The 21,522-nt window shown below is 40.9% G+C and overlaps 1 protein-coding gene across 6 annotated transcripts in view; it reads right to left on the minus strand.

Moving 5' to 3' along the window:
• Positions 1 to 456: 456 nt before the first annotated feature.
• ARHGAP24 (Rho GTPase activating protein 24) overlaps positions 457 to 21,522 on the minus strand; it is a 213,911-nt gene continuing 192,845 nt past the window's right edge. For all 6 annotated transcript variants that reach the window (XM_027738522.2, XM_027738517.2, XM_027738518.2 and 3 more), the window contains 5 exons: positions 14,172 to 14,304; positions 11,905 to 11,978; positions 10,996 to 11,117; positions 6,323 to 7,391; positions 457 to 4,077 (listed from right to left, as the gene is read on the minus strand). In XM_027738522.2, the coding sequence (XP_027594323.1) occupies positions 3,834 to 4,077; positions 6,323 to 7,391; positions 10,996 to 11,117; positions 11,905 to 11,978; positions 14,172 to 14,304 (1,642 nt within the window). In that variant the 3' untranslated portion in view covers positions 457 to 3,833. The remainder of the gene's footprint in view (positions 4,078 to 6,322; positions 7,392 to 10,995; positions 11,118 to 11,904; positions 11,979 to 14,171; positions 14,305 to 21,522) is intronic.

The following is a 21,522-nucleotide window of genomic DNA, read 5'->3' on the forward strand; positions in this document are numbered from 1 at the left end:
CCAGGGGGAACTCAGAATAAGAAAGGAAATTAATTAGGAGTTTCACTCAGCCAGGAAGCGTTAAAGCACACAGCAGCTGGAGGCAACTCATTGTTTTGACTGGGCTGTCAAAATGTGCAAATCACTGTACCTGTTTATTCAGTGTCTCCTTGTCCTGCCGCTGTTCATCCCACCGGGGACGCTACACAAGAAATATTTGTTAAATATTCATTCTCTTTAGCAAATTGTATCTTTCTCATAAAATTCCGAACTGCCATTTTAACTACAAGATCAAGTACTGCTTACAGATCTTAAGAGTGACTAATATTAGCAAGTTCCTTTCCTCTTTATTCTTATACTAACATACCAGTTTTGCATATCATTTAACATAGCATTTTATTTATTCCTTTTCATACTTGGAAAACTGATGCTGAGTGGTTGAGTTTGAGATGCTGAAATAACAACATGCAGCGAAGATGTGTAGCAAGTTTATTTATTCTGCTGCACCAGAGCATACTCCAAACGTGGAGCAGGATTCTCACAAACAGAAGGGAAGACAAAAGCTTTCCAAAGCCAAACATCAGATTCTAACACTTAAAAGGCATGGGGTGTGTCTGCCACTTTTCCAGTCTACTGTGGAAAGGCACATAGGGTATCAGCACCCATCCCAATACTCCAAAGATGAGGCTGGAGGTGGGATTAATAGCAGTAAGAGTGTACCCCTCTTACTCTATGTCCCTCAACTCTAGCCTGCTTGTGTGTGCTGCCCTGAAATTATGCTTCTGAATGTAATGTCATACCCTGTGACTGGACTAGGTGTCATTAGCTCAAGAGATTTTCTTCCACCGTCTGCAGTAATTGTATAAGCATTGTCTCTTGTGCACTGTGCACGAGGCAGAGAGACAATGTGCTAGAAGGGCTGACACTGCCATTCTGAGCTTGGAGCTGACCAGTGAATTCATACAACAGATAATATTAATTTGGGGAGCTCACAGACTTGTGGGAAAGAGGTGAAAGCAAATTTATTATTACACCTTTTTTAATGGATACTTGAAACTTAGTGTCCTCTCGTAGCAGGTAACACTGTCAACTTGGCCTGTAATGAAAGATGACCTGTTTCATTACACAAAATGGTGATAAAACCAGTTGTCTCAGTTTCATTCAACACCTTAACAGTTAAGAATCCTGAAAAACTGCCTTATGAGTGGTCAACAAATGCATTGCATGGAATCCTTATAGTTTTTTTCAGAGCCTTCAGGCTCAGTCTGCGTTGATCTGAATCCTGTAAATAAATCTTGCCCCTTTCCACTCCACAGAATGAGAGGTGGCATGAGTTTATCTTCTGGCCACTTAGATCCACCAGCATGCCCTCCCCAACAGGTCAAGTCACATACAGGTTGGACAAGCTAAAGGGAACAAGTTGTGGACCACATGGGAATGGTATCATAAAACTGAGAACTTACAAGTGTTATATTCTGAATGCGAGAAACATCAAGGCCTTTGTGCTTTTAAAGAACTAGAACACTGAGAGGAACACGAAGATGGCCACTAAGGACATAAATCAACTTCATCATCACAGCTTAAATGCTGATGAAGTCTCACAGGAGGAGCAGGGATGGGAATGGACCTTTACGGTTGGTAATATTTTCTGAATTTGCTGTGCCTGCTCGAGTTTCCCATCTGTTTAGGTGACTTCTGCAGATACAGTGAGGTGAAGTCTTCTTCTGGATTGCTAAGCAAAAAACTTGGGTATCAGTACTTAGCCATATAACTGGAATTTGAACATTCTTTGAGGAACTGAATGAAATGACTTTTGAAACATGAAGATGAGCTACATATCTAGATGAAGACAATCTTTAAACAGACAAACCCTGCCTAACATGAGCTTCTAAAAAACCATTCAATACTGTATATATATCTAGTGTAAAAATATATATTCCAGTTAAGAAAAGACTTATCTCAGACACTCTGAGGTCATGTCAACAGATGTCAGATACTGCTTAAATTGTGAGTCGGCTTTGAAGCCTTTTGCATCAGATATCAAGGTCACTCATCCAATTAAAAAATCAGAATTAACATAGTAACCTGTTTCCTTTTCTCAACGTTGTGGGTACATCTTGTGATTGTTGCTGATAAAAACATGCACCTCCCTAACACCTTGATCTCTCCCTGTCTTTTTCTGATTCACACAGAGACTGGATGTGCACTAGACATTTTCACAGTAATTAGTACAATAGATGCCCTGACTGGGGACTCTGAATCTCACCAGACACAAACAATGCATCCACAAGCACCATGTGTAATGTTCTATATTTCTCTGAAATGTAAACTCGTGGTTGCTTCCCAGTATAATTCCCACATCCAATTAACACTTGTCGAATATACATGCTACAACCAGGAATGTTCTTTGAGGTTACCCTCATCATTCGTTCTCAACTGGAATTAAAAATAATTGCAGTATGTTTAAGAGACACTAGAGGGAAGCCAAGACGTCTCAACAATCCTCTCTAATAATACTGCTTGCAGTCCTAAACGCAAAGATAAAACACGGTGTAGAAAATACCAGTTATACTTACTGTATGTAAAGATGCCAAACAAATGATTAATTTACAGCATGGCTTTGCTGTTTCTTTCTCACTGGCATTCCACATGCTGATAGTCTCCAGGCTGTTCCCTCTAGGTGTTCCCTTGGTGATGCTGCGAGCCTGGGGACTTTCACTGTTGTAACACTTACAGTAACGTCTTGAAGCATGCAGACAGCATGATAACTTGCTAATATGCACTGTCAATACAAGTGGTGAATATGTTGTTGTGCTTTCTTCCTTAGTTACTCCTTCTTGCCAGTTGCTCCAGTAATTTCTACTCTGGACATAATGTTTTTGATATTTTTTTCAGTACCCATCGCACTGACAAGGCTACCAGGATCTCTGGTTCATCCCCTCTGTGTGTGCCTTCACCAGCATTACAAAAAGGACTCTCTTTCACCCACAGTACAGAGGTAAGTCAGATGCAAATATGGTCAGAACAACTGGTTTATATTCCTTCTCTGAGCTGCAGTGATCAGGCACAGGGCTTCTTTAGGGTGCACCAAAATGCTCTGGCCATGTGATTAACTTCTCCTTAAGTTTCCCTTTCCACTCTCCCAGTTTCTTACTATGCTACCCACGTTTGCTCCCAAACAAGCAGCTGTCATCCCTTTGCCACTGCCCCCAATTTTGCTGACTTGATATCCTCATTTAGTTCTCCCCTGGCCATCAATTCTGTTAAATTAGTACTGCTTTATTTTGCCCATTGAACACTTCTGTTTTCTCGTCCTGCTGTTTTTTTAGAAGCGACGCAAATTAGGGTTAACCATTGACACATAAACCTTAACATATCTGTTTATCTTCACTCCCCAGCAAAAGGGGTAACAAAACAAAAACAGAAAAAACATTTGATATACAAAATAAGCTGATGGTAACACAATGCCAAAAATAGCTTATTATGTTAAGTGCAAGGGAGAAAAGCCTTTATATAAAGCTTGATTGCAACAACATTTCAATTTACCAGTTTAAATACAAGACTTGCATTAAAATATTTCTTCAGATACATCTCTTGCTCTCTAAGGTGTGTTTTTTTTAAATTTATATACACATATCCAGTTGTAACACTTGACAGTAGTCTCATGAAGCATTCAAAGAGTATAACTTGATAAGTACACGCTGTAGATATGAGTGATTATGTCTGTACGATTCCTTCCTTCAAGGGTTTATAACATTTTTTTGAGTACTAGCCTCAGACAGGTGACCAGCCACCTGATACAGTAAAATACCCCTAAGCCCTTCCTGAAGTCCCACAGTCTACTCTTTCAAAGCTCACTGGATCCAGATGGTGTTGCCTCTTTCTGGTCTGCGAGACTCCACTGTCAATTCTCCAAAAGTAGAGAAAAACTGCTCCATTTCCTTCTGCAGCATATCATTCCTCTTCTCTGCGTCCTCCTTCGCCCGCTCTGCATTGCGCATTTTGATTTCTACCATTGTGAACTTCTTCCGCTCCTGATCCAGTTCTTCATGCAGGGCCATCATTTCTGTCTCCAGGGTGAGATTTCTCTGCTCCAAGCTGCATAAATGAAATAAAAGCAGACAGCTCCTGAGCAGCACTCCTCACTCACTCAAGCAGAAATGCACAGCACCACCAAATTCATACACGCCTTTTCATTTACAAAGCTTAGACTACAAACCATGGCTTCCATCAATGAACTGTTCTCACAGGGCAATCTCTGTGGTAGCTCATTTAGAAAATGCCTTGGAACAGCCACAGAGGCAAGAGGCACAGAGGCAAACAGCTCCACCTAATTCTCCAGGAATAGGCTAACTACTCCTTTTACTTCTGGAAGTGCTGACACCCAGCTCCTGCTGTAGTTCACTAGTGTCGCCCACAAGGCCAGAGTAATGCCCTGAATGCCTTTGTTTCACTGTTAATCTCCTTTCTTCAGTGATTTACCTGCTGTATCTATTTGCAAATATGGATCTGCATATATCCGTAAATATGGACCTTATGAAGAAGTTCAACAAAGTGAAGTGCAGGGTCCTACACCTGGGTTGTGGCAATCCCAGGCACACCTACAGGTTGGGCAGAGAAGTGACTGAGAGCAGCCATGCGAAAGAAGACTCATAGGTGATGGTTCATGAAAAAGTAAAGATGACCCGGCAGTGGGTGCTCACAGCCCAGAAAGCCAAACGTGTCCTGGGCTGCATCAAAAGGAGTGTGGCCAGCAGGTTGAGGGGGGCGATTCTTTCCCACTCTGCTCTGGTGAGAGCCCACCTGGAATACTGTGTACAGTTCTGGCTCTCCCAACATAAGAAGGACATTGAACTGTTGGAGCAAGTCCAGAGGAGGCCACAAAGTTGATAAGAGGATTGGAGCACCTCCCCTGTGAAAACAGGCTGAGAAAGTTGGGGCTGTTCAGCCTGGAGAAGAGAAGGTTGCATGGAGATCTCACAGCAACCTTCCAGTATTGGAAGGGGGCCTACAGGGAAGCGGGAGAGGGACTCTTCATCAGGAACTGTAGTGACAGGACAAGGGGGAATGGCTTCCAACTGAAAGAGGGGAAATTTCAGTTAAATATTAGGAAGAAATTCTTTATTGTGAGGGTGGTGAGGCGCTGGAACAGGTTGCCCAGAGAAACTGTGGATGCCTCATCCCTGGCAGTGTTCAAGGCCAGGTTGAATGGAGCTCTGAGCAACCTGGTCTAATAAGGTGTCCTCTCTAGGAAGGTGTCCCTGCCCATGGCAGGGGGGCTGGAACTAGACGATCTTTAAGGTCCCTTCCAACCCAAACCGTTCCATGATTCTCTGATCTTAGTGGTATTAAATACACAGTCATCATGCATATTAAACATTTTATGAAGTGCTCTCCTACACTGCATACCATGCTGAAAATAGTGATGTGGGCAAAAGACTGCAACATTCTGTGTGCTGCACTTTGACTGGCAGCTGCTGTTGCCAGTAGCTGTCGCATGTTGTGATCCAACTAGGACTTGCAGTGCCAGAGGTACCAAGGCAAAGAGCTGCTGTGTAACAGAGGTGAGAACAGAAAGTCCTGAACAGCCTTACTGAAGAATCCTTATTACAAACACAGCACATTCAGCTCTGTGCTGCTATGACTAGTTAATGTGTGCACTAAGTAATGCTAAGCCCAGACTCTGAGGTTATTCACTGACCATTACGGCCATCCACCCCAGCAACCTCGTGTGCCAGCAGAGTCTGCACTACCTGTAGACAAAGACACAGGATGACCTATTAAAGAAGGTGCCTCCTTTAATAGGTTTGAGCTGTGAAGGACAGCCTCAGGCAAAGCAGCAGAGCAGAGACAGGACTGTGAGCAGAGGTAACTCCCAGGTGCTGCACTGTCTCAAGAGAAATGAGAACCGGAAAGGAGTCAAGCAGTCTCCCCAGTCCCAAAAAATTCCGGATGGTGTAAGCCACAACACTGCTTTCACTGAAAGGTGATATTCAGTTGTCTTTCTCAGTCTCTGGAGAACAGGCATCAACTAATGAAAATGTTCTGAGAGCCTACTGATTTAGTTCGTTATATTTTACAGAAACTCACAAGGTTCTGGCTGTATTTTTGACGCCAACAGGACAGCATGTCACAACTGTGGCAAACAACTGCTCTGAAACAAACCCCTTAGGATCGCGGTGTCACAGAAGCAATGCCAGAGTATGTCAGCACTGAAAGATGAGAAACTCACTGGCAAGCACCCAGTCACACAGTAGTGACTGCACCTAGTGCAAGTCATGAGAGGGAAAACTTGGATTTACTCTGCAGAAGGCAGTCAGACGGTAGAGCCAAAACATCTTACCTTTTTATCCTTGTCTCATACTCTAGTTTTTGCTTGGCCATCTCTTGCTTCAAGCTGGACACCAGGCTGTGCAAAGCACTGTGATTGTTAGTGCTGTTGGCCACAAACGTTTCACTGTTATCGCTGCTGCTGGTGGCTCGGCTGCTATGGCCCCCCACACTCCTTCTGTCACTTTTGTTCTCATAGTCACCTGGGTTAGAGAGGTCTTCATGTGGTGGCCCATCCAGCACAGAGTCTTCAAAGTTACCCGCATAAAAGTCCTGCTCAGGGCAGGTGGTGGTGGATGAACGACAGGAGTTGGAGTTCTCAGGGAGGGATATCTCACAAGAGGACGTTGACCAGGTGGCACTGTCCACGCTCTGTTTGTCATCAGAGTTCACCATAGAGAACTGCTGGTGGACATTGTCGTAGGTGGAAAGCCTGTTGTGCTGTCCTGACTCGCTCACAGCATCCTTCTGCTTGTTGTCCCTCAGAGTGACATAGCCATTGGGCACCCAGCCCGGGGCCCGGCTGTTGAGGGTGTTGCTGTGCCCGTCTGTGCTGGAAACACCCATCCGCACACCTCCGTTCTGCACGCTGTGTGTTCCCATCTTAGTCACCGGCCCTTTCAGGGATGACGTTCTCCTGGTTTGCAGGGAACAGTTTGGTAAGGTCTGGCTCTTCTCAGGGCCCTCCACAGAGCTGCTGAAGGACCCGTTGGTGACTATGCCACTACCTTTATTAAAAGCAGGATTCTTTTTCACCATCAGTGGTGGGCTTCTGGTGACATCTAGTTTCTGGATGCTGTTCCTGGGACTATTTGTCTTGCTGCCTGGCAGGGCAGTTGGAGACTCACTGTCCATGCTTCCCCTTTGGGGAGACTCGGGCTTGTCCCAAGAGCAGCGCCTCACTGCCATCTCCTTGGTATTGTTGTTCTCTTTGTTCTGTAGCTGCCCTGCAGTTGTTTTCTTTGGAATTTCATTGTTGTTGTTGCATACCTCAGGTCCCACCTGAGGGTCTGCATCCTTGGGAAACAGCTCTTCATGTTTGCTAATCATCACTGACATGAGCTGCTGGACTACTACCGTACCTGAAAAGAGACACCAAGCACATGGTCACAAATGTCCTGTTTTATTTAAGGCCTAAACATACTTTACTCATCAGAGTCCACAAATGCTTAGTAAACATTCAGCTTATACAAACATTTACACAATGCATCCATTTGTGTAACACCCTGAATGTTTAACAAGACTGAAGTGCCTCTTGGCTACAGAGCCACATCAGCATCACCTCTTCCTTCCACCAAACCAAGCCAGCAGGCCTCACAGACCCCCTGAACAACAGGAACATTTGCAAAGAAGCTATTACAGTGGCAGTAACTGCATCCCAGGAAAATCACGGAAGGAGATGATGAGTAGCAAAGGATAACATCATTCTAAGTGATGTGTTTCTACTCAGTGTGATGACCATTTCAAACCCAAAGTCTTACTCTGGCACAGCACCTGTGTTTATAAGTTTAGCAGAAAACGGGCAGGCAAGGGATTTGCCTTCTGGAACACAGACAAAATGAGCAAACTGAGACAGAATTAATTTAATGTGAATGCCTTTAACCACTCCACAGTGAGACTATATGCAGCCAGGAAACTATGTCACATTATAGCACAGTATGGAATTAATGCAGGATCACAGCTTGCTGTGTGCTGTAATAAATGGCTACCTTTCCTCTTAAAGAACAACCCCTTGGTGTGCACACCACTTGACTGCACTGTAATTTACACACTAGCATTTAGAACTGGACTTGGCGTGATAAAGATGTGCAACTGTATTTTGTTAAGCAGATCCTCATTAAGGATTATTAAGAATATTTCAGGAACAAGGTCAAGGCAGTTATAATAACCACCTCATTTTTAAACTCCTAAAAAGCTTTCAGAGGCTTGCTGTGCTCTTCTAATCAATAACTTCCCACTGTGCAATGTGGTTTCACATCAACTCCTTTGTAATAATCTGGATGTTTATACCCCGCCCTTTTAAAATACAAGTACCAAGAGCCAATTCAACGTGGGTACTCAACATCTTTTTAAAGTGTTCTCATTTGTTTGTTTGCTATGGCAAAATCATACATTAGAACTAGGCAGCAGGAAAATTCACTTAGTTACTCCCGTGGCACACTTGGCTGTATTCCTTCTAAGAACGTTAGCTGTTATGTGCAGAACTTTACTACAAACATTGCACTGTACTCAGGCAACTTTTACCACTGCATTTGACAGGAAAAAATTGCCCCATGGTTGGAATTCTGAAAAAAAAATCTCTCCTGAATCAAACAAACCCAACTCCTCATCCCCATTATACAGGTATGGTTACCCATAGCTGCATGTTTGACTTTGAATGACTGTGGAAGAAAAGCACTCTGTATATTCCAAAAAGAGCAATGAGGAAAGGAGGCAATAGGCACCAATCAACATACAGTCTTTGTGAGAAGTCTCTATACATTTAACTGTGTGTAGAACAATTGCAAATCAGCATTGTCCTAGGTCAAATCTTAAAGTTATGCTTAAAGAGAGGTCATAAATCTCTTTATTCAAACCTGTTTCTCATTAGCGAAAAAATATATGTATTTTCATACAGCGACTGTAGTATCCATCCCATTTCCTACAGCAGTCACCATGATTTTAATGCTAGGGCTGCTGATAAGCAGGTTGGAGAGCTGCTTTCAAGAACAGGAAAAACACATTATTTTCCCTTTCTACTCAGTTTAAAATCAAACAAACCAACTAAACAACATCAACAAAAAAACACGAAAATGAAAAACTTTCTTGCACAAACTTTCAAAAAACCCAAACCAACTCACACCAACTTTAGACAACAGCCACTTCCTTTTATATTCAAAAATATAACCCTAGAAGATAGTAATTTATTTAGGAATGGCTAACACCTCTCCCCATCCCCAATCCCCATTTGTTTCCCTGCCCCAGGTGAGGTGAAGATGCATGGTGACCCACTAGCAAATGTCAACCTCTGAGACACCATTCTTACTGACTTCAGTGGTATAAATCGGCTCTGTGACATCTCTCTCCAATTCCAATCTATTAAACAATTTGAGCCACTTTCTGCACTACTTTAATGCAAAAGCATGGAAAGAAGGGACACTTTGCTACCTGACCAAGAAAAACATTCACAGCAGTTATCTACCAGGCTGTAAGCTCTACAGAAGTGTCAGGGTAAGAGAAGCTACTACTTCAGACAGTCTGGTAGTTCTGCAGGTAGAAACAAAGAGACAGGTTGAAGTGATGGGCAGCATGTGCAAACACACACACACACAAAAGGTAACTCCTAAGAGAGACACGACAAGACAGCTGAAGAGAAAGGAAACAAAGCAGGAAAACACTTGTGTTTGCCTCTCAAAACATTATGGGGAGATGATGTAAGATGTGTAAACTAGGAATTCAATGACACAGTGAAGCTCATCTTTGCACCCCTGTGTCAGACAGTCACAGGGCATTTGAGGAAAGTATGTACAGAAACAGGGGGAAAGCCACAAATGCAGATTTAAGGGTACTTGAAACTGCACAGGTGTGATGATACTCATGCACAGTCATGTACGTATCATCAGACACCTGCTCTTGCAAACCCTTTTGAATCAAAAGCATGATCAAACCTTCCTCTGTGATAATGAGAACCCAGACATTAAAGTGAAGATGATGATTAAAAACCCCTTCCACTCTAGGTGTTCCAATTTGTCTGAGCTACTGTTCAGACAGCTAACCCTGGGTATTCACAGATTTCATACATGATTTGGAAATGCCATGTTTGTGTTCACAACAACATAGTCATTGTGATAAGAATTAAAAGAAAGGAGAAGGAAACATAAGACTTCAGAAAAACAAGTAAATTAACAATTTGCAGTATCTGAGGAAGAGAAAAAACATGATACTCACAGAAAAGGAGTAATTCTATACACTCTCAAATAAACTATGAAAACTGCGTTTTTTGAGTTCAGGTAAAATTTTCACTGGAAGCTCTGTGTACCTCCCTAATTTCTGAGAAAGTTAAGTAAATCCTACATATTAAAAAAAAAGAAAGTGCTTGGAGCGAGAAAAGGCATCATGTACTTCGTGGAGAATGAAAGTCACAAAGATTAAGCCTTGAAGGAGGTTATAGGAGGGGATTGTCATGTCCATGTTTTTACCTTAATCACAGCAAAATGCTAGAGCTGAATACTGCTGTTAAGTACCAGAATGCAGACAACAATTTGATCCCTGTTGTGCAAGAAGGCATGTAATATACAACTGCCTTGTGGGGGGTTCTACACGGGTCACTGCAGTGTGAACCTGTAGTAACTTTTTCTCATAGTTTCTTTAATATTTTACCACAGGTAAAATATTAACTGCACTCCAACCACACGTGCTTACTAAGAACATGCCATGTTTGCAGGAAGTGTTCAGAGAAAAGGTACATGTTTAGTAAAGTTGCCAGGGCAGAACAATCTCACGCAAAGTCTGTTTGCAATGCTGCACGTTTCAGTACCTTTAATAACCTGCAAGATTTAAGCCAGGAGTTCATTCAGGTTGAACATTTCTGTGTCTATAGAACAGATGTATGGAGCTTACTGCATATACTACATGGACTGGTACGTGCTGTTAATAAACCTAAAGGTACTTCTTCTTTCTATTGCAGGTTATGTACGGTAAGCTCACCCTCCATGATAGTCAGAGGATCTTCCACTTTGGGGCGAAGGATGTTGGGGCCAAAAACGGTAGCCAGATTTTGCACACTCATCTTGTTTACACCTGAATAAGACTGGACTTCATCAAGGAATCTGTGGGGAAGAAAGAGGTCCTTAGGAAACACATAAAAACTAAATAAAAAAAAAAAAAGAAAAAAGTCAAAGCACGTGATTGTTCCTTAACATAGTTCAAGTATTCCATTCCGAGTCCTCATGGAACATATTGAAATCTTAAGGCTATTGTCTTCAACTTCTTCAGATTTTCTTCAAAATGATACACTGATAAAAAAATTTCAATCTCATTCTGGACCGACTACAAGGTAACTCCGTTGAAGATGGCAACTTTCTCCAGCATAATTAATCAACTATTTAGCTCATAAAATTAAAATGCAAACTTTGAATTAATAAAAAGCTTAGATTCTTTTACATTTTAATTTTTTTATGCTGGGAACTTATCTCTAAGTTCACAAATTGCAACTGTGTGCAACAAATTTTTTAAGATCTTAGATGTATTCACAAAACTACTCTCTATACTACAAGATATACACAGTTTTCAAGACTGTGCACTTCAAGAGAGCACAGCCAAGGCCAGTAACTACAGTTAGGGTCCTACAAAAAGGACAGAATATATTCACTTCTAACTTTTTGCACTTCTTGCAGAGTGCAGCCTGCTTATGAAAGAAAAGTCCTAACTGTGCACCTTGCTAGAGCAAATTACTAATTAGTCATGCAGTAAACCTACAGTTTTAGTGCATTCACTTGAGTTCACCAGTCCTTCAACTGTGAGTAATGCTTTTCCTTCAGGGCACATACACAGACAGGTTTGTCTGTCAGCTCACAGTTATAAATACCATTGTGATATTCTTGCAAGAGCACTTACCTACAGATGTATTTCAGCAGATTATAATTGACAGCTGGCAGGCTCTTCACTTGCTTCACCAGTTCTTTCAGGCCCTTTAGGTGGTTTAAGGAAAAACAAAGGGTGAAGAGGAACAGTTTCTTAGTATTTTACCAGACATTAAAAAAAAGTCAGCAATTCCAATTCCAAGACATTAAACACATCACTGATGCTGCAGTGTTCATACAGGTTATGATCAGGAACAGCTTGTAGAACCCACTTTGGTTTTGGCTAAGAAGGATTAGCTCTGGAAAAAAATAAACAAGTAAATAAATATCTTGGTTTCATCCTGTCTAATCTTTCTGTTTCATTCTTTCTTTCTTTGACCAGCAGCTCCATTTCTCCTGCTAATAACAAGGCTGAGGCTTCCAGGAACAGTTCTGGTTTAACTGTTTGGCATCTCATACGAGAAACTATTTGGTTATTTTACCCAGTTCTGGTCCATAACAAACTAATAAACAGTTATTTCAGTTTGTGCCCACCCTGGGAATGGGACAGGCAGAATTTCACACACTAATTCTTGTGCCCTTTGGAAACAGACCTTGGCCACGCTCCTCACCAACCAGTGTGCCTTTAGGCTCTTTTTCAGTGTGGGGTTTTGGTACTTTGCCAGCATCAGTGGGGTTTTGGTTACAGTATGTTATGAAAACAAATGCAAGTCAAGATGGGCAGAGCATGATAATGCAGAAGTTTGCTGGCTGTGGGTTAAGAAAAGAATTAAGTTGTGCAGCTCTCTCCCTTAATAGTGACTGCACTTTCAACTTCCGTGTAGAGAAAGGTCAACTGAAAATCCAGTCAGACAGCCTTACAGCTGGACTGCTGAGCCACCAAAAAGGACTGAAGTGGCTCATCACCCATAGCACTGATTTTTCACAAACTGCCAGGACCAATTCCAGCACAGAAACGCCACTGTAATTTGAATCTTGCTTTCAAAACTAATTTTATAAAGTGCTTCATGGCATAGTTACAGAGGAAATACATAAATACACTCAACTAAGCTACTGTAAAATTACAGAATTAATATAACAAGTGTAAACTACATGATGACTAACTGCAGGGCTGTCAGGTGGCTTTACATTGGAGCTATCAGTGTTCAGAGGCATATGCAAAACAAGTAAGCAAACAGCTGCAGCTTCGAGGATCCCCTGCCACAACTTGTGCAAAGAGCAGCTTAAATTAAAACAGCTGAACAGCCCACTCCCACCTTTTGCAAGCAGCTGACAAGAATGTGCACCTTGTAGCAAGCTGTAAAGGACAGTGAAGAAAACAGTCTGACTTCAATAGGTCTAAGACATCATGGCCATAGAACACAGTTTGTCAGATCTTTCTTCTCCCATTTCATCATATGGGAGCAACTACCACCTCTGCAGTTGGTAGTCATCATGAAAAGTCAGAAAGGAGACAGTTTCTTACTAAAAAGGGGATCCTACTCATCTTAATTAATTAAAAGATTACATAGGATGGGTTCCAGTTCTAGCAGAATTTCAAACGTCAAAAAGGAATTAAACAGAAATAACCATCTTAGAAAATTAAGGGAGTAGACTGACATCAACAGAATAAACCTATTTGGATGTACTTTGAAAATATTAGGGTTGACTTAATTACCCATAAGCACACAGAACAACGTAAAAACAAGCACTCAAGTTTCTTATGTCTTCAGACTAAGTAGTGCCTACTACATAATATGTAGTAGGTGCACGCCACTGCAGGGCACATATTACCAGTCAGAACCCTTAATTTGCTCATCTCTGTTACACAGCTTCTTCAAGAGAGTCTGGAAGATGGGCTGCTCCATCCTTCTGAAGCTCTGTGATTCAGTGACAGGCAAGGAGTAGAGCTCATTGGCCTTCAATCAAGAGTCAGTAAAAGTTGGCGTCCCAGCGCTCAGAAAAAAACGACTCTTGATTTAATGGCAAGAGTTGAACAGCAGCCATCAAGACACTTCCTTTTACAGTTCAGAATCTAATCCATGAAAACAGAAGTCTCTTTCATGCAAAATGAAAGCTGTTGACTACAATGATGTTTACTTGAACTGGATTCAGTGCCATGCAATAAAAACAGCTACAGTTATGCTATGTATTTTTATTTAGACTTCCAAAGGGCCCAGGTGGCAACAATTTTCATACAAAAACTGTCTCAATTAATAGATTTCATTAAATTAGGACAAATTTAAATTAGGAGAATGACAAGTTTCTCTCCTCAAAACTGGAACAGCCTTTTATTTCATCTGACTCAAGTTACCAACTCACCGTTTCTTCCTCCTTGCTGAGCATTTTGGCACAGGAAAGGAAATCTTCGTATTTGGCGTATGGTACGACTGGTTCTGGGAGCTCCCTTAGGTACAGCTTAAGCAGTGAAGCGACTGTGTGCACATCTGTATTGCTGTTGGGTTGGAATACAAGAAGAAATTACTGTGAATCAGGATAAGACAGGCTAAAAACTGGCCCTTTTCTATTGCCACCTCAGATTTTACTCATCAGCAGTATATACATTTACAGATCCTATCTGTAATCTGCTTTTTGTTGGGCTTTTTTGTCTTATAAAGAACTTAGGATACCCACAGGCATATTTCTGTCAACTCTGGTGATTTATTCTTATAACTATACATAAGGCCCTATTTGCAGGCACAGGTATTGAGAAGATCCTGGTTCTTGTTGACAAACATCTCCCATCAGACATGCAAAATATGTCTTAAATGATGCTTTTCATTTTCCCCTGAGCCAGAAAGCAGGTATTAGATTCACACAGTGGAGATTATTCTCCTACCAGAGATGGCCCCCGCTCCCAAAACATGCCCAGCATGTTTCAATTCCACTGTATCACCAGTGGAAGTAGGTTTTAAAGGAAACCATATATACCACAGGTGTTTAATTGAAGCTTACCCATCTGAATTTACAACTCTTGCCCTGGCATGCCTCCTTTTCCTGTGGGCTCCCACAAAATAACTACTCTGCCTTTCAGCTGTACTCTTACACTGAAAACCTGTATATACTTTACACACAGAACCATAAATGCCTTGGAAATGGGTTTTAGCTCTATCCTGTACTGAGTAAGCTAAGGCACCAAACAGAAAATGTCTGAATGCTAGCAGGTAACGTTACAGGGCTGACAGTCAGAGACCTGATAGGACATGTGCTTTCCTGTAAATACATTTGCAGAAGCTTAAGGGTTTTCTTGGATACAGCTGGTAAGAGCCTCAGCTGTTTATCAGGCATACTGAAAGTAAGAAGATGGAGAGGAGAATCAAAATCACAACTTCAGAGTATGCAATCACACTCGCTTGAATGTTCCTGTGGTGTAAAGTTACGTTCTGGTAACTTAAGAGCACGTCTTGGAAAAGTAAGTAGAAATTAGATAAAAGCTATGACTTAGCATGAAGAAATCTCTCTTGCATTACATCTGACACCATCTCTGGGTTTAGCCACTCAGGCATTTATACAAATCCTTACTGGAATGTTCTACATGCTTTCTCTGGTTCAGATAAAGAGCTGTACTGCAAGCTGATATCTTCCCCTCTGATTTCTGAAGAATCAAAAAAGCAGACACTAAATTATGCTCATTTCCTTAACAGAAAATGCATAGACATTTCTACAACGTGCATTACTATGTATTTTCTTTTCCTTTGGAAACTTTACACTTAGAATATTTTTTAAACTCACAGTGCCTCAAAAGAACCACTGGTATTCGATGCACTTAAGGCTTTGCTAGAGGCATGTTAATCATTATTTTGAAATGATCTGTTAAAACAGTAATGGCTTTAAATAAGTTAAATCTTAACAAGAATGATGGGAACAACCTTAGAATAATGTGGTATGGTATGTCAAAACAGAAGAAGAGAGATTATAAAGCACTGTATAAATTTCAATGTCACCCATCATCAATCTCCTCAAAATAAATTCGCAGAAAACATTTCTATTTCAATCATGAATAATTCCCAGCCCAAATTCCAAAAAAGTGCTTTTCTGGAGAAACTCTACAAAGCACTTATGCAAATCCAAATTTTTAAAGAAAGTTCAGACTCTAATCTCTTGGTTGCAACCCTCTATTGTCGAGTGGTTTCAATTTAGAACAGTGTTTACCCCACCCTGTTCCTTGGGTGCATATATAACAAATGTAGGGAACGGTACTATACGTGATACGGGTGTAACTGTACTCTTTTATGAGATCTCAAATGCTAGCTCAGATTTGGCCTCTAACCTTTCCATACTACCTATTGCCAATCCAGATGCCAACTAAGCAAAACGAAGCTCTTCTTGACATCCTGCCTAACGAAACTCTTTACAGACTGCACAACCCGAGAACTTAAAACCCAGACCCCAATAATCTCTCAGGTAGCTGCCTGCATGTCTTGCTGCCACTTTTTAAAACACAACCATGGCATGCATGCCCAGGCAGTTGCCACTATTCAGCCTTATCCAAGAAGCAATTTTACACAGAGATCTTCAGTTTCCTAAGCTGTCAGTGCATCTGGAAGAGAAAAAAGCAAATGCAGAGGAGAAGACTTTCTCTGGTCAGAGAAAGCAGCCACAAAGAGCAGATGCAAACTGTCAGCTTTAGTACAAGCCCTGAAGTGAGAGCGAGCACAGGCCATCCACCTGCGAAGAATTTAACTCTGATTGCTTGGCGTTGGCTGTCTTTCTGAAGAATTTATTATTACTATTTTTGTTATTTAAACAAGGAAAATTGCTGAAGAACTGAACCACCTCTTTTCAGAGACTATCTGCATAAAACCCGAGAGGCCTTTTCCAAAATACAAGATTCAAACAGGTTAAGAGAGGGAAATTACTGAAGAATGATTAAAAGTTAGTGCACAGATCTCTTAGTAAGGGGATTAAGCAGTATCATCTTTCCTTCTTTGTACTGCCAGGATCATGCTTCATGCAGTAAGAATAATCTTACATCAAGCCTTGTTGTAAAGGGGAATACCTGCTCCTTGAGGACACAGCAGATGGAGGACAAAAAGGCTGAAGAAGGGGACAAAAGCCCTGAAAATTAATGCAATTTATAAATTTTCTTCTTTCAATGTGAAGTACTGATAGACTATTGCTGGAAAAGGTAAGTTAAGTGCTAAAGATTGTGGCTCTACCTGAGAGAGGAGCAAGGAAACAATAGGGAAGTCTTGTGCTCTCAGACTAACCTCCTGAAGCACATACTGTATACTAATACACAGAAAGGTGTTTCCTAAGCTGGGGTTAGAAACCCAGGTCACAACTAGTAGACAGGGACACATGCACAGTATTTTGAACTAATTTTTTATTTTTTTAATTTCCTAAGGCAATACCACAGACTGCCACAAGATGGTGGGATCGCAAAGTAAGATTTTGGAACACTTCCTAAGTTTTTCTTCCTTAAACTGTACTGGACTATTGCTCAGGACTTAATCTATCTGTACAGAAATTACCATTCAGATCTTGGCAGCATAAAAAACTATACATACAGAGACATAATGCCTGCCAAGCTTTTTAAGAATTACATTTTTAAATTGTATTTACCAACATATAGACAAAAGCTAGAAACTTTCGTATTTGAGTGCAACTATGGGCATAAAAATGTCAATATTTTTATAATAATGTAACTAAAAGAGTGTTTCATAGAATCTGAGACCTGTTTAGACCTTGCAGTCTAGTATGATTATTTTCACCTTTTTTAAAATACAGAGGAAAGTTTTAAAATGGCAGATTCCACTCCTAATCCATCTGTATTTTAGGTGTTTCAATTCACAGATACCATTACGCACATTTCAACCACAGAGAGAACTGCAAGCTTGCTGGAGGATCAGGAGCCTTTATTTTCCTTTTCAGTCTGCAGTGTTCTATCCACAGTCTAAGTCAACTAACAGCATTTATATATCTGCCTTGAAGGCAAGTTGTGTATTTTTTTAAGACGTGGATCTTTGCAGGGCCCATGGAGGATCTTTTACTCATGGCCTTTTTCAAGCTACAATTGAGCAGTTTAAGAAAAGGCAGAATGTTCCCTTTTGAAAGTGGCCTTGCTTATAATCTAGGACCATTAGGGCTACAGAAATTTAATGATTCTACCCATCTTTGTATTTCTTTTGCTATCTGACAGTATAATATCAAAGTGCTTCAAGACTACGCATTCATAATTAACATGATTAAAAGTACTCATTAACATGTATTAAAATACAGTATGTCAATTCCAGCAGAAAATCCTCTGTTAGCTAAACTGGAACAACTCTCATTAAGTGAGGTAGACTTTCTCCAAGTGCACAAGGAGTAATTACAAGCTTGAAATGGGAATGACAAAGCACAAAGTAGGAAATTAGACGTTAACACAAAAAGCATCAGCAAGATGAAAAAGAGTCTATATCGGCATGTTGTGCTGGAAAGTCTGAGAAAGATGACTTATCTCACTGAAATATTAATATTGCTTTACTGTTGATATTTCCAAAGGAGCATCCCCCACTCCACCACTGTTCAGGCAAAGTCATGACAAATGCAAATGCATCCCAGCCTCTCCTTAGTCATCAGACTACCCATATTCAAAGCCCCATTCATCTCAACTCTGTCATTAATATCTCTCATGGCATTGCTGTTTTGACAGCACTTTCCTTTGTGATACCACAGACACCGTGCAAGTGGCTGTCAGACCAATTACACTGCCTGGAGTTTTTCACTCTCTCTACCATAAACAATATTACTGAAGCCCAGCAGGTCACCCGAAATCCAGGCATAACCCTCACACTCAGACAAGCAGACAGCATGTTCAGAGAGCTGGAGTCAGCGCTTTGGAGCACAAAGCCAACAGGCCCCTCATAAACTCTCAGAGAGGAAGTATTAACAAGGCAAGGTCACATTACAAAAAGATTAATGCTGTGCCAAAAATAGCTCTAGATCATGATGACACATAAACAGTTTGCATAAAGAACAAACAGTAGGGAACAACAAGCTGTGAGGCTATAATTCAATTTAGGAGTTCTGGTAATAAAACAAAGGAGGACATTACGGTTCAAACAGTTTGTGTACTAGTACCCTCTGGAATTACTAGAATTACAGCTCCATCATTTCAGACGTGCCACAGATCACAGTCTCCCTCACCAACATATCCTGTCCCCACCACAACATTTGCTGACCATGCCCCTGCTTAGCTGCATTCAGGACTGTAGAGCAGCTCTCAGATCAGTGTAGATGTTCTCCTGCCACGGGAGCATGAGTTCCTAACTGGCTGTCCAAGGTGTATCTTTACTACCAGCTTGCAGACAGCCTAAGTGAGATGCTAGAGCCCACGATAAACCAGTGATGAAACACCGAGTAAGAAACATCAAAGGAATATGTGCATAACTACAGGGAGAGAGAATCAGAGTACTGAGACTGCTGGGAACCCAGCAGCCAGAGCTTAGGAGGGCAAAGCCTGTGTTCACTAATGTTACAGTGCATCAGGAGTGGTTTGACTGATTTGGGGAGTCAGGCTTTTTTTGGTCCAGAAATTCAAAGGTCAGGTTAAGTGCATAACATAACTGGTCGAATATCCTATGTGATTCTTCTTCCCCTATGAGGGTGTCTCCAAAGCATTGCTCTATATGATTTTCCTATATAACACATATCTAGTACAAGCAGTACTGTGCCTAATCTAAGCACCAGATGGAATTTTGTCTACAGTTTGTGAAACATATATGAAAACATTTTCCACTTTAAGCCTTGAGCTGTCTCCTCCTCTTCTTGCTGCCACAAAAGTCTGGCTCTACTTTAAGTTAGCAACTGATCTCAATTCTTATTTTTTGGTTTAGGCAAGAGAAATAAAGCAAACATATTCTGCTCCTTTGTCCTTGTGCTCATGATTTTTACAATGCATGTTACCCTTCCAGAGTCCACAAGGAATACTGAAGATTGGCAGACTATTTCCAAGTTAGACATCCACTGCAGGAATAGTAACAGCAGCCAATTCATTCAGGTTAGAGAGTGATGCTTTAAAAACATCAATGAAGACAGCAAAAATAGAATGACAAACTCTATGGAAGGATGTTAAAATTACTTAGAAAAATACAGAACCTTAAAGACAGACACAAGTGCTTTCAGGTAAGGTGGGCAGAGGCCTAATAAACAGATGGGTTCCCATTAGGAAAAGATTACTCAGCACCAGTGAATATGCTGCTAAATTATTTTATCATTTATTAGATTGTTCAGAAAGGTCGTTAAGTTTCTCCAAGATTTTTTCAGGGATTGCAAGCATATGTAAAACATGAAAATCACCACAAAGAAACTACCTGTTCTTGTTTACTGGAAGAGAAAGCCACAAATTGTGCCACCCTAAGGAAGAATTATTTAAAAAACCACACTCTCAGACCTTCCACAAAGGTAGCAAAACCTTTCTTAAAGGTGACCATGGCCATCTAAGAAGTCATTTGTCATTGGCAAATCAAATACATGGCTGCCTCTTTTTTTTTTTTTTTAATCACAGCTGACACCCAGCCATTTCTGAAACTGAAATTCAGGCAAAGCAACTACAAAGGTTCATTCATTGCTAATAACAAAAAACACACTGAGGACACCAAAACCAACTAAAAACACAACAGGACACCAATTAGGCTGATTTAATGACCCTTGCATCACACTAGAAATGTGCCTCCTAATGTAATTGCCAGACCAGGCCGTTAAGTTATGCCATATGCAGTGGTTATTTCTGTTAGCTGGTTAGAAAAGGGCTGGAATTGGAAAGGACATGAAGTGGCTCCAGAGGCATAGCTGATGAGCAGATTGTGAGGACCAGGGAAGAAAGCCTGGAACAGGCAGAAACAAAGAGGAATTTTCACAGGCCTAAGGCCATTTGTGTTTGGCAGGAACCAGCTTTCTAGTAAAGACTTCATTTCACATAAAAATGTGGGGTTTCAGGGATTACTGCACTTTGCCAGTAGGAAGCAAATAAAGCCCCTTCCTTGTGGGAAACTATTCTTATAAACAAATTCTTATGTACAGGCTTGTATCTGGAAAACAAAGAAAAATTTTTATTACCAGTGATTTCTAGTTGCAGTCTACACAGTGCCAGTGCAGACTGCAGCCCCACTGAGACACGTCCCATTTCTTGCATTCACCAAAATCTTAAAACATTCTTTGCTTCTGGAGGAAAATAAGAATTGTGCAAGTGCTCCTTCTCACCTTGACAATACTACATTATTACCATCCTCGTCATTGTCTCATTTTGCTTCAACAATCCCCGTGATTAAATGCACAGGAACATACCAGTTGTACATTCTGGATTACTTGGCTCCAGTAAATAACAGCATTTGCCAGCTATCACATACTGCCACTTATGTACCCTTTTCTCAGCTGATTGCAATGGTGACTAGAACAGTAAGTAACATTTTGCCCTATAATGTACTGTATTCATACCCATAACAGAATGTAGTAGAGATTTCTTTTTGCTAAATATGCATTTATGTGCTTTTCTTCCCTCTTGTGCATACACACAAATGCTGGCAGGTGAGCTATGTAATTTTTTAACTCTTCTGAACTACTGAACTACATACATCAGTGACAGTTATCCAAGTCACATACATCAATCAACCACAATAAATTTTTATTAATATTTGTTTCAGTGACATTTCAAATATTTTTTTTCTCCCTGAGCAATCTTAGCTTGCAT

The sequence above is a fragment of the Pipra filicauda genome, unplaced genomic scaffold, assembly GCF_003945595.2.
Source record: "Pipra filicauda isolate LSUMZ 115617 unplaced genomic scaffold, ASM394559v2 scaffold8_size5757611_pilon, whole genome shotgun sequence".
NCBI classification, from domain to species: Eukaryota; Metazoa; Chordata; class Aves; order Passeriformes; family Pipridae; genus Pipra; species Pipra filicauda.